Raw genomic sequence first — 12500 nt, 5'->3', positions numbered from 1 at the left:
GTCTACTACTACTACTACTACTACTACTACTACTACTACTACTACTACTACTACTACTACTACTACTATTACTACTACTACTACTACTACTGCTACTACTACTACTACTACTACTACTACTACTACGACGACGACGACGACGATGATGAAGACAACGACGATGATGGCGACGACAGCTATTTTATCTATTGGTATGACACTCATTTTTGAATTGGTAGATCCTGGGTTCGAATCATGCTCTAAGTCTAAACGGTGTATTGCTGAGTCTTTGGAAACGGCTCTTTTCTCGTTCTTCCCCCGTACTCATGTACAGAAAATGATTGTCTCTATCGGAAAAAAATAATTCTAATATCGCCTAACAGGCGTCATGTCTCGCCCTTAATGTAAAGTGTTGCTGTTGACTAGGGACTGCTTCTAAAGTGCTTTGAGCAAATATTTATCGCGCTATACAAAAGCTCAATTTTTACTTTTACTCATCCTCCTCCTGCTGCTGCTGCTGCTACTACTACTACTACTACTACTACTACTACTACTACTACTACTACTGCTGCTGCTACTACTACTACTACTACTACTACTACTACTACTACTACTACTACTACTACTACTACTACTACTACTACTGGGCCACCGCCACACCACCATTATGATATCATCATCCATCATCATCAGTGTGTCGAGTCTATTTGAAGTGTTTTCTTCCAAAATATTTAATAACAATAAAATATTTCTATTAAGAATATACCGCGCGCTACTCTTGAAATAATGAAATAAGTTTTTGTTTCATTGCTGCAAAATGTTTGTGAAAAAAAATGTTAAGACAAGCTTTATTCTGTGTTTGTTTTTATAATTTTTTTTCTTTTGTTTTGTTTGTTTAATTAAATGCCCTTTATAGAGCAATATTCTGTTCCAAATAAGAGTACTGAAAATTTTTTTAGAGATATTTAGAGGGATTGGTTTTCGACGATTTATCAACGCATTTTTTTCTCTCAAAATGACAACTATTTTATCAGACAACATGAATAAGGGCTAAACTAAAGAACACGGGCTTCACGTTCCGTTTTTTCCTTATTAAAATCAATCTCAAATTATCAATTTTTATTTAATTTGAGTACAGCTTTAAACATGGGGGAAATTAATTTAAAATATTGTCCAACAATGTTAATAAATAATTAATTCGGATGTCGGACCTATATTATGTACACATCGGTTGTCTCAAATAAAACTCGTGCAAAAGCAAAGCACAACACGTTTCTTTGACATTGTTTTGATCGACCAATCAGATAGGGCCAAGTAAAGATTACCTTCCGTACTTGGGAAAAGACTATTGGTGAAACGGCAGTTCGTGGTCGGCGTTGATTGGTGTTTGGGCAAACGGAAGAAGGGGATTCCCTCAACACAACCCTCGACCTCAACGTGCGGACAATCAAATTTGTAGCGACAGGGACACGAACCGAACCGGTTTTGTTTTGATCCCTTCTTTTCGACGTCCGTCGTTGAGACTGAGGAATCGTTCGGCACGAAGATGAAATATTTTCTAATATTTGGACTTGTGAGTTGTCTGCTTTTTGCAGGTAAGGAAATCTGGATCTCCAAGGTCATTTCTAGACGTTTGCACAACATGATTTCTTGTATATTTCTTTTTATTCTTGTAATTGTAAAACTGAACTAAGAAGATGCCCACGACTGACTGATGACTTGGCACCAGCTACTGACTGACTTTTACTTTTTATGAGTGAGCGATAGACGCGAGACTCTAGTTATGTCACAACAATATAACTTACTTTTAAAGGGCCAAAATATATTCTTGATGAGTATAATGATAATTTGTGTCTTTTATTACAGTCGAATTCCATTCTCAGACCACTATCACCCAATCGCTTCACTTCAGGAATGAATGAGTGGGCATCGACGATGGGGGCGGGGGTGAATTGAGGACAACTCATACTCGTACGAAATGTTCGCGATAAATTATTTCATCTTCATTATAATGACCTATCTATACCATATAACTTTTGAGAAATGAATGCTTACCCTTAATTGTGAACAAGGATTTCTTTTAAATTATAAAGTTTAGAGAATTGTTATTTATCCGCTTTTCAGTCTACGTCTCCATTGATCCTCCCCATGTGACGTCTGTAACATTCATTTTTCTGATACTAAAAAGTAAAGTTCCACATTGATATCTAGAATTTTTTCTAACTCCAGCAGCATGGTTCTAATGCTTTTCATTCAGACGTTTAAAAAAAAAGACTTCTTTCAAAATTTTACATTGAAAATAATTTCAAATAAACATCGGTGGAGTGGAGAAAACAATTGCGTGTGATGAGCACATGGAGAAAAGGATTTCCCAGCGGCTCAATCTAAGAAGTTGAGAATAAAGTTTCTCTTCTCATGTCTACCAATGTTTTGAAAAACTTATCATAAAATGATCCATTGTGTATAGAAGTAGAAAGTAAAAAGTCTTTGTCTTTTGTCTTAAATTGAAATTGTATGTTTGAATTTTAAACTCCAGGGTTAAATTTGACTCATGTATAAATCCTCAAGATATTAAAGGGCAGGTTGAAGAAATATTCTTGAAGCAACTGATTTATCTTTGTCACTTGTCATTTTTACTCCGCTTCTTTGAGAAATTCCATTTATGCAAGTGTCACCTCTGCCTCTATTACTATTTATTATAGAATATACATAGTTGCTCACCTTTTTTTTTTTTTTTTTTAATCCAAAAGAAGATATAAATTGACCTCTGAAATGTATCCATTAAAACTTTCATTATTTCCATGGTTTATAATTTTCCAGTCGAGCGAAAGTTGTGTGGAAATCTTGGGTAGTTATCAGTTCGATCTGAGAGTGAGAGCCATGGATGTTCCAGTCCTAACAATATAAAGATCCGCTATATTTTATCTAATATTTAGGGTGGAGGAGGGGGTCTTGCACCTGTTCACAGAGTTTTGGAAATTGTCATAATGATCTGCATTATTATATATGCATTGTTCTGCTTGAACTGAGTTTAATGGAAATAAGTCAATGTATATTTTGTTTTTTTATCAGCTGTTAATGCTCAGGACGAGGATGTAACAATTGAGGATGACATTGGCAAGAGCCGAGATGGTTCCAGGACCGATGATGAAGTGGTTCAAAGGTAAGTTAATCTGTATTGACTTAATCTAATTATGTTATTTAAAACTGTCTCTACTTAATGAGGGTTTTTTAATTTAATTTTACAGTTTTTAGATGGGAGACATAAATTGCCCCCTTTATGATAAATTAATGAAGTATTTATCCAAGGCAGAGAAGGCGTTGAATATCTTAAAGTGACTTTTTTTTTGTATACGACCAATAGTCTGTAACATTATGTCGGCTAATTTATTTACAAGTTACTGGAGATTGTTTTATAGTAAGAAATAAGACCAAGACGGTTAATTTTGGAAAACCATCTATTGGGGGCAATGAATGGATTTTTTTTTCAGTAATGAAAACTAAATTCTCACATTTCTAGACATCTTGAATTTAAATCACTTTATTGGCAACTGCCTTAACCCGACAGAACTTATCGAGGACTAGATAGGTCACAAATGTCGTGAAATGATTGAGTTTATGTATATATATATATTATATATGATTTTAATTCTTTCAATAGAGAGGAGGAGGCCATCAGTCTTGATGGATTGAGTGTGGCTCAAATGAAGGAGCTTAGAGACAAATCTGAAAAGCATGCATTCCAGGCAGAGGTGAATCGTATGATGAAACTCATCATTAACTCCCTCTACAAGAACAAAGAGGTGGGTAACTAAGATGGTAATACTGTTTGTGATAGAAAAAGCATCACCTTAGTGGGCATGCATTGTTTTACCACTAAGGGGGACACCGGTAGTTTCATCGGATTGCTATGCAAATCTCTGCATGTTTAAGAATTTCCAATATAAATGATTCTTTACTTTTAAAATTTAGAATGAACACATAAAAAAGAGGTACAATATTCTCGTAATTCATTTTTCTTCAAACGGTCACAGTACGTCTCAATATTTAACAGCTTCTTGGGGATTGTTAAATTTACATCTTGTAATATGGCATTAACTGGCAACTTTAATTATTTAAAAAAAATATTTTTTTTTTGTTTTGGTTATAACTTTCTTTGTCTCTTTTAATAAACAATTGTCATCATCATACAGAACTCTATTTAGAATGATCAGTTTGAAATTTTTTTCATTTGGAATTTTTGACAATTTTATTATTTTTGACAGATCTTCTTGAGAGAGTTGATCTCCAATGCTTCGGATGCCTTGGATAAGATTCGATTCATGTCACTCACTGATTCAAATGCTTTGGCTGCCACCGATGAAATGAGCATCAAGATCAAGGTAAGTTCTCTTCACAAATCTTCTTTAATAATGGCACAAAGTACTCTTTATTATTATTTTTTAGGCTTTAACTTTTTTCTCTGCATTTACCTTTCTTGAACAATTATTGCTGTCCAGTCCTGCAAGCCATCTATTGATTGACCAGCACAAAATAAGCAAACTTTATCTCAATGAGGAATAGCTCAGGTGGTGTATATGGCATTTGAAGCGTACGCATACGTTCTTGCTTTTAATCTGGGTTCTGTCGGAATTTTGAATAATCCTTCTGAGGGAGTGGGTTATTGAATCTGTCTTGATAGCAGATGCAGGCAATTATCCAGAAGCTAGCGGACAATTGTGACTTTTATGCTACTATAGTATCATTGGCCTCTTGGGTATAATAGGATGTTTTGTCATTCGATTCAATTTGAATGTGTAAAAGTTTTTGTCCCTAACAGTTCCTTTAAAGGAGGTTTTTGTAGAATTGAAGGCGTATTGGTGTTTTAACGTTCAGTGTTATCAATTCCTGAAATTAAATATTGAAGTTTTGTGTACAAGAATCATGTCTTTTTTAGAAGAAAAAGAAAAGAAAAAGGTTTTGCTGATGTAATTGCAGGCTTGTTGCATTGTTTCTTTAGTGTGCCATTGAACTGCACAATATCTCTATGCTTTGATCTCGTTTATTTTTTTTTTCTGACCAGTTTGAGCATAATATTCTTTGCTATCTATTATGAATGTCAGGTTGAGGTTTTGGAGTAATATATACTTATTTTGTCACCACGAGTGTGTCCCTTTTGGTGATCTTGTTATAGTGTGAGGCTTTGAATTCAGACATGGATTATACAGTTGACGTAGATATTTGGAATTCTGCTTTATCAGAACACCCGTTTAACTCTCTCCTAACCAGCTATTTTCAGAATTTTACCTGAAACTTCATTCTCACCCAACACAAAAATAGATTTTTCATACAGAATAAATAAATAGTAACGAGTGTACGAGTGTATTCTATATTTTGTTTAGAAAAATTAGCTCTGCGACACAATGTCGAGTTTTTATGGCTATAACAAAATGAAATCAGTATAAGAAAATTGTTGGCATCCTTGTAACAAATGTGATGATTTTCCTATGGGTGGTAACAAGAGGGTTAATTGGAACGTTCTGTCTTTGACCTAATTTTTTCTATTATAACTACTACTGGTTGATTTGTAATATGCCCTCCTTCCACTCTGCAGAGAATTGTAACTGTAATCGCTTCCCTCGGCCGATTAGAGCCGAGTTGAAGAATGTCTGTTTTTTGGGGGTTTTTTTTTAAGGCTTCTACAAAAGCTTGACTGGGCATTTTCTCGGCCATGACATTATAAATGAAATTGTAATAGTACACAGTCAATGGCTTTTGTTCATATTTTTATAATGGCCTTCAACCAGAAGATTTTGTCAATCGTTCTGCTGATCTAAGAGTTATTGTTTTGGGATCAATGTAAAATAAAAATTGAGGTCGCAAAGATTTTCGACTATTCTCTTTGCCAGCATTTACACGTCTGAAAAATTACTTAACATCATAAGTAGGAACTAATTAACCAAAAACCCTTCACGACCGTGATTATTACCTGTAGTCCTTCAGAGCCTTCTTCATTGGGCCTCATGGAGTCTGATTTCTGTTGTTTGGAACGGACAATAGAAATTGCTTACTATCTGTTGGGTCCGACGCTAATCTAGTGCAAAGTACTTTCCATCAGATCTAGCAGACCCAGCTACCCAATCACTGCTGTTTGGGCAGGGGATTCAGAAATAGTTTTTGAAAATCCCGACTTCACCAGGGATCAATCTCTGTCCCCTTTCGTGTAAAGCTAGTGCTCTACCAAGTGACCACCTCCTCTCGCCATGCACAACCCCCTCCCCCTTGTAGATGTCCTTATTCCCTTAAGTCTCTTGTCTTTTCTATGTAGCTTAGTGACAAGAGAGAAGTCGATTAGTCTTAGACCAATATATGTCTATATGATATGGACATTTAAATTGTAAAATAATGCAGATATTCGACATTGAAAGCTGTTGTCCCAACACCATTAATGATAGAAATAACAGCTCACTGGTGATTATAGAGCAGAAAGTCCTCCATATACTGATTAAGTTCTTTACACCTGGTGATATTGAGTGGACAGAGTCTAAATATAGATTGCAATAATCACTGTTTTTTCTTCTTTCGTTCCGTATTTGTATTGCCATGCAGCATTGTTTAATTAATTTGTTGTTTAATTTTTGTGGTACATTCATTAAGTACAATACTCTCTTTTTTGAAATGACCTTAAAAATAGAATTTACATAAAATCTTCACCAAGTAGTAGGAGAAATGATACAGTCCTATTAAAGTAGATGTTTGTTCTTTTTTGCTATAATGTTTTTGTTTTTTTTTAATTTTTATTATTATTTGTCTTCTTGTTTTTTTTGTTGTTGTTTTGGAAACTTATTTGAACAGGATATATATTTATAAAAGTTTGCTTTTAAACATTCTATTTTGTTTGACCTTATGGTTGTTAGTATATTTTTTCCCCCCTTAAAACACCAATTATCTTTTGGCGTTAGTCTGAATACTAGCACCAGAGTTTAGTAATGGAAGGAACAGATGGCATGGTTGGTGTCAGTTTCATGAGTGAGTGATCTTATTGCAAGCTCTACTCAACATCAAATCGCCCTGGTCCATATGCATTTAAAAGTACTGCCGTTTTTGTTTGCTTTTTGTTGTTGTTTCGCAATTATAAAAATTGTATTAGCATGGCTTTATTATTCTTTTGTCTAATCTCTCTCTCTCTCTCTCTCTCTCTCTCTCTCTCTCTCTCTCTCTCTCTCTCTCTCTCTCTCTCTCTCTCTCTCTCTCTCTCTTCTCTCTCTCTCTCTCTCTCTCTCTCTCTCTCTCTCTCATTTATATATTTATTATTATATTTTAATATATATATATATATATATATATATATATATATATATATATATATATATATATATATATATATATCCCTCTCTCGACACACACGCACACACACTACTACCATACCTGATTCTGGCGCACGGCAACAGGTATTATCAAAAACTCTCGACAGCCTTCAACTTCAGGGGATTCGAGCGAGTACTTGGTACCTTACCTGTGTTGTTGGCAAACCGTGCTCACCACACATGTCACACTTTTGCCTATTATTAATTTGACTCACGGGCGTTCTCAATACCGGTAACCTGTAATGCACGGTATGCCACATGGTCGGTCGATCGTTGCCTTGCTTTCTTGTGAGCATGCTATCTCTGTTTATCCATGACTATAACAATATACGTATATTACACTACATGGTCTCCCATTTCGTTGTTTCTTACGGCATTACACCAACTCTTAAACTCGAGCAAGCCTTCCATCTTCAGATTACGTCTCGTCGAATGTTGTTTTTGTTTTTAATGATATCCTTTTTCTTTTTATCATCATCATCATTATTATTATTGTTATTATTAGAGATAAATTTCCCCTATGGGATGAAATGAAGGGAATTTATTTTATTTATTATTTATTTATTTATTTATTTTTGTGTAGGTAACGCTGATTTTGAGTCTGAACCAGAATTGGATCTTTCTTTAAAGTCGCGATGTTTTGTTTTCATTCAGCTTTACTGTATTAATATAGTGTTATCGTATTTCAAGTCAATTGCTGCTTACCTTTTAAAAAAATTCTAATTCCATCGTCTTGCATTGTATACACCCGTGCTAAAGTGTTTACTCACCGTCAAAAGGAACAGGCAATCTGTGTTTTTTTCATTTATTTTTTTTCGGTTGATAATATTTTTATTTTGAAAAAAAAAAAATTGTTTAGGTTCTTTAAACCGACGTTACGACTTCTTCCCATTCTTTGATTTATCTCTTGTAATTAGCTTTGTATTTATAACGGTTGTTGGGTTCTTCCGGTAATTAAGGTAATAAAAACAGGAAATTCATTTGATTCAACGTTATTGCAGATTTATGAAAGACATGATGGTTAGCGTTTTGCACTTCACCAAATAATTACTCTATCGCATTCTCTGATTTCTCTCTTTTCTTGTTTCTTTTATTTTTTTTAAACACATTTCCCCATGTCTGACGTCAGTTTCGTTTTGGGAGCGTGAATCTCGTCATTTAATCATGTAATTACGTTTACTGCATCTCATGTGTAGATGGGGGGGGGGGGGGGGGGGGGGGATTCTTCTTTTTTTGTTTCTGTGTGTGTTCAGTCAGAAATTTCAATCATTTAATTGAAATGTAATTTTCACTCTCATACCCCCCGCCCTCCCCTCCTCCTCATCTTATTGTTTATAAAATCACCTGTCTTGATCCTGGATAGATGCATCACAATGGTGTTTTTTTTTTTATTGGGGGGGGGGGGGTGTTTGTTTTTATGTTTTGGTTCCTCCACTCCCGCTCACTTATTACCGACAGGTATGGACTTTGCATTATCACTCAAAGGTTAATGGATGGTTGTCCGACCTTAGCCCATTCACCTGGAAGATGCTCACTAATAACCACCATCATCAGAGACTATGGTGGTCATTCCAGTTTTATTGTTTGCACCATTTACGATATATTAGTCTCGTAGTAGTAACCCTGGATTGTGGTTGTAGTAAAGGCGAGAACAGATATACGGAATGTCGCTTAGGTCTTTCTTGATCTTATCGTCATGAAGTCGCCATAAAACAGCCCGCGTGCTGGGTGGGGTTCCTACCTCTCATAGTGGGCAGGGAGGTACTTGCTGTGTCTTCTATCCCCCTGTATCGGTTTTCCAACATGCTTTCTATCTTTGTCTTGGAATGAGATTACTTAGTTTTGTCCTGGCCCTGGTCGGATACGTGGCTGGGAGGAAGACAGTCGAATGTATAGTTATAGTTTTGGGAGATGATATTTTTTTCCCTTGTAAATCATCTCTCTGTTATGTATTATTATTTTTTTATTTGTAACTGATGATTTGTAAACATTTGAGTGTATTCCTCTTAGTGGGGACCTGTGCTGGTGTCTGGGTGAGACGTTTAGGTGGTCTCAAACGTAGTACTTTGATGGTGTGCTCTTGGAATCTACATCAGTTTCCTATTTGAACAAATTCCCCTTTGTCTTACCTTTTCTTGTGTGCTTTAATTGTAATTCTAGAACTTTTTACGATCCCATTTTCTTCCTTTTTACTGGCGCTGATATAACCTTAATGTGTTGCAAGCGCCGTAAAACCCATAAAAACAAAAACAAACAGCCCGCGTGTCACCTTATGTTGGATAATTGACGACCGTTGTGTCATTCATTCAAAATGTCCCGCCGCCCATCAGCAGATATTGTCTCTCTCGTCCTATTTTAATTGAAGGTTCGCCCGTTACTAAGCATTAACCAATCATAACATTTCCTGCTATTTACCCCGTTTCGTCCCCTTGACAATTTATTTCCTGTATGAAAAGGACTCTTCAAACACACAAATAGGTCAGGCCCAGTTATTATATCTCACAATATTTTGACACACTGATGAAGGAATTGTATCGCAAAACCTGACGACACGATGCATGTTTTTTTAATCATCTGTGTTAAAAAATTGTGAGTGATGCTCAGGATATGTGCTGTTTCGGCAAGCACTTAAGGTGGTTATGAGTCTTGGGTTCACGGTCAGCGGTTGATTTCATGGCCACTGTATTAGTTTATTTTACATTTTCAAGTCAAAAGTAAAACAACTTAAATGTTTATTCGACTAGTTTTAATAAATTATACGATAACTGACGTCATTGTCAAAAGTGTATGCGCTGTATGTTGGTTGAAGAACTGAAGGCTCAAACTATAAGATGGCATCCATGTCAATAGCTTGACAGGCAGGGCAACAGGAGGTCACAGAGGAACCAATTGAACTTGAATGTAATCAGAAGATCTTGTTATTTTGGGGCAAGCCCGGGTCCGAATACCGCTTTAGGTTTACCGCATGGTTTTTTTTTTTTTCACAAGTCTTCTTGATTACAAAATATCTTATAATAACCATTAGGCCGGCGTATTCCGAGAGAGGAGGAGTATATCAGAATTATCGAAATTCCAAGAAGCTATGAAGTATGCCTTATGATTATAATAATACTAGCGCTAAATATAATAATCTTATTCGCTTTATCAGAAAGTATCTTGCCAGTAGATCACGCTTATTCGTCTTGATGGTTAGGTCGCTTGTTTTACTTGAGTCAATTATTTAATGTACATTCGAGGCCTACCAGTGAAATATGAATAGTATGTATGGCGCATTATGAGATGTAACATTTGGAATGTGCCAACATAGATTTTCTTCTTTTGCTTATCTCGACATAGAGTGATATGATAGCGTGTGTAGTAGTATTTTTGGCATTGGATCCAGTAACATTTACCACCCTCCAATTGTTGGTTACGGTAGATGATACATGTGTGTGACAACGAGCTTACTTAGTAAGTTGTGTATATTAATAAAAAAAAAATGTCGGTAAAACGCGCATTGAATACTAAGTATATATATATTTAAAAATAAGCTTGCTCCATTTTGAATTTTGGAACGTTGTTGCAATCGAATAAGCCAGAAGTTAAGCTGTCCCACCAAATTGCTTTATTTTCAAATCTCAATTTGCAATGATACAGTAGCTAGTTTCAAAGGAGAAAATTTAAGATGATCATTGATATCTGGTCTTTCATTTATATTTATACTCCTTGGTTATTTTGGTGAAACAACTTACAATGTTCTGCTTTTATTCTTTTCTTTGCGGGTGTCCCTTTTTGTGATTTGGATGAGACTAAAATTTGTCCAACCGGGTCTTGCTTTGGAGATCTTTTATGAGGTTTTAAAAAAATAATTGATTATTTTTTTTAGTTTTAGACTTTCTCTTTCTATATTTTCTCAAACCATTGATTGGGAATCTCTCTCTCTCTCTCTCTCTCTCTCTCTCTCTCTCTCTCTCTCTCTCTCTCTCTCTCTCTCTCTCTCTCTCTCTCTCTCTCTCTCTTTCTCTCTCTCTCTCTCTCTCTCTCTCTCTCTCTCTCTCTCTCTGTGTGTGTATATATATATATATATATATATATATACATTCACCAAGTTTAAATTCAATAATTAATTGTGACGTAGCTCTTACTTAAAGCTGATTCTGAGCTGGCTTATGCCGGATGGGTCTATTATTGATAGGATTATGTATTTGAAAGGAACGTCTAATAGGTTTCCGTAATTCACTGATAATTTTTAAGGATAAAAAAAAAATGTTGATCGCGTGCCATGAACGAATGTTTAAATTAAATTTAGGTATCAAAAACAATGTTTGTTTTTTGTTTGTTTTTTTAAGTGGTTCACTAGTGTACGCGGTGTGATTTATCGGGTGATAATTAATTGCAAACTGCATTACATCCGCCTTACAGGTATCAAACAATCCACCCAGAAGTGTACTCTCCAGAATAGACCCAATTATTCTGGTTTGCAGAGTATCCAATCGGCTTACCTGACTGTGAGCTGCTCCTCCGTAAATATATATTTTTTAAACTTTTAAAATTTGTTTAATAAGTGGTCATTGAATTCGCGATACACATCTGCCCCACAATAACAAACGAACCCTGACATTAGGTTGACAGTTGAGGGATAGACTTGTTGAAAACGGTGTTCTTCTACATTATCATGATGTGACCTACCGCGTTTGACTGGGTGTATTGTCAGAGTGAGGCGGATGCTCAAAAACTGAATGTAAAGTTAAGTGATCAGAAATATGAAATATTTGTGGCACGTTATGAGAATTTCTCCCATGGTGGGCAGGAGGTCACGCTGTGTCTTCTATCCCCTTATATCTGTTTTCCAAATTGCTGTCTGTCTTTGTCTTGGATGGGGTTACTTAGTTTTGTCCTAGCCCTTGCTTGAATACTTAGGTGGAAGGGAAACAGTCACATGTATATTTATAGTTTTGGGAGATGGTATTTTTTTCCTTGTAAATCATCTCTCTGTTATGTATTCTGTAAACATTTGGGTGTATTCCTCTCAGTGGGATCCTGTGCTGGTGTCTGGATGCGACTTTAAGGTGGTCTCAAGCTAAGTACATTGATGGTGTGTTCTTGGAATTTGCATCTGTTCCCTATTTGAACCAATTCCCTTTTGTCTCACTCTTTCTTGGGTACTTTGATTGTAAATCCAGATTATTTTGACTT

At 35.6% G+C, this 12500-nt stretch overlaps 1 protein-coding gene across 1 annotated transcript in view; it reads left to right on the top strand.

The window, feature by feature from the left end:
• The first annotated feature begins 1311 nt into the window (after window positions 1-1311).
• LOC144975834 (uncharacterized) overlaps window positions 1312-12500 on the top strand; it is a 42716-nt gene continuing 31527 nt past the window's right edge. Inside the window, exons 1-4 of the mRNA XM_078920024.1 lie at window positions 1312-1574; window positions 3052-3142; window positions 3641-3782; window positions 4245-4361. Coding sequence (XP_078776150.1) covers window positions 1526-1574; window positions 3052-3142; window positions 3641-3782; window positions 4245-4361 — 399 coding nt within the window. The 5' untranslated portion in view covers window positions 1312-1525. The remainder of the gene's footprint in view (window positions 1575-3051; window positions 3143-3640; window positions 3783-4244; window positions 4362-12500) is intronic.

Source organism: Berghia stephanieae, chromosome 6, assembly GCF_034508935.2.
Source record: "Berghia stephanieae isolate SIO BIC M18660-M18661 chromosome 6, UCSD_Bste_1.3, whole genome shotgun sequence".
NCBI classification, from domain to species: domain Eukaryota; kingdom Metazoa; phylum Mollusca; class Gastropoda; order Nudibranchia; family Aeolidiidae; genus Berghia; species Berghia stephanieae.
This window is presented reverse-complemented; position numbering and strand designations above follow the sequence as displayed.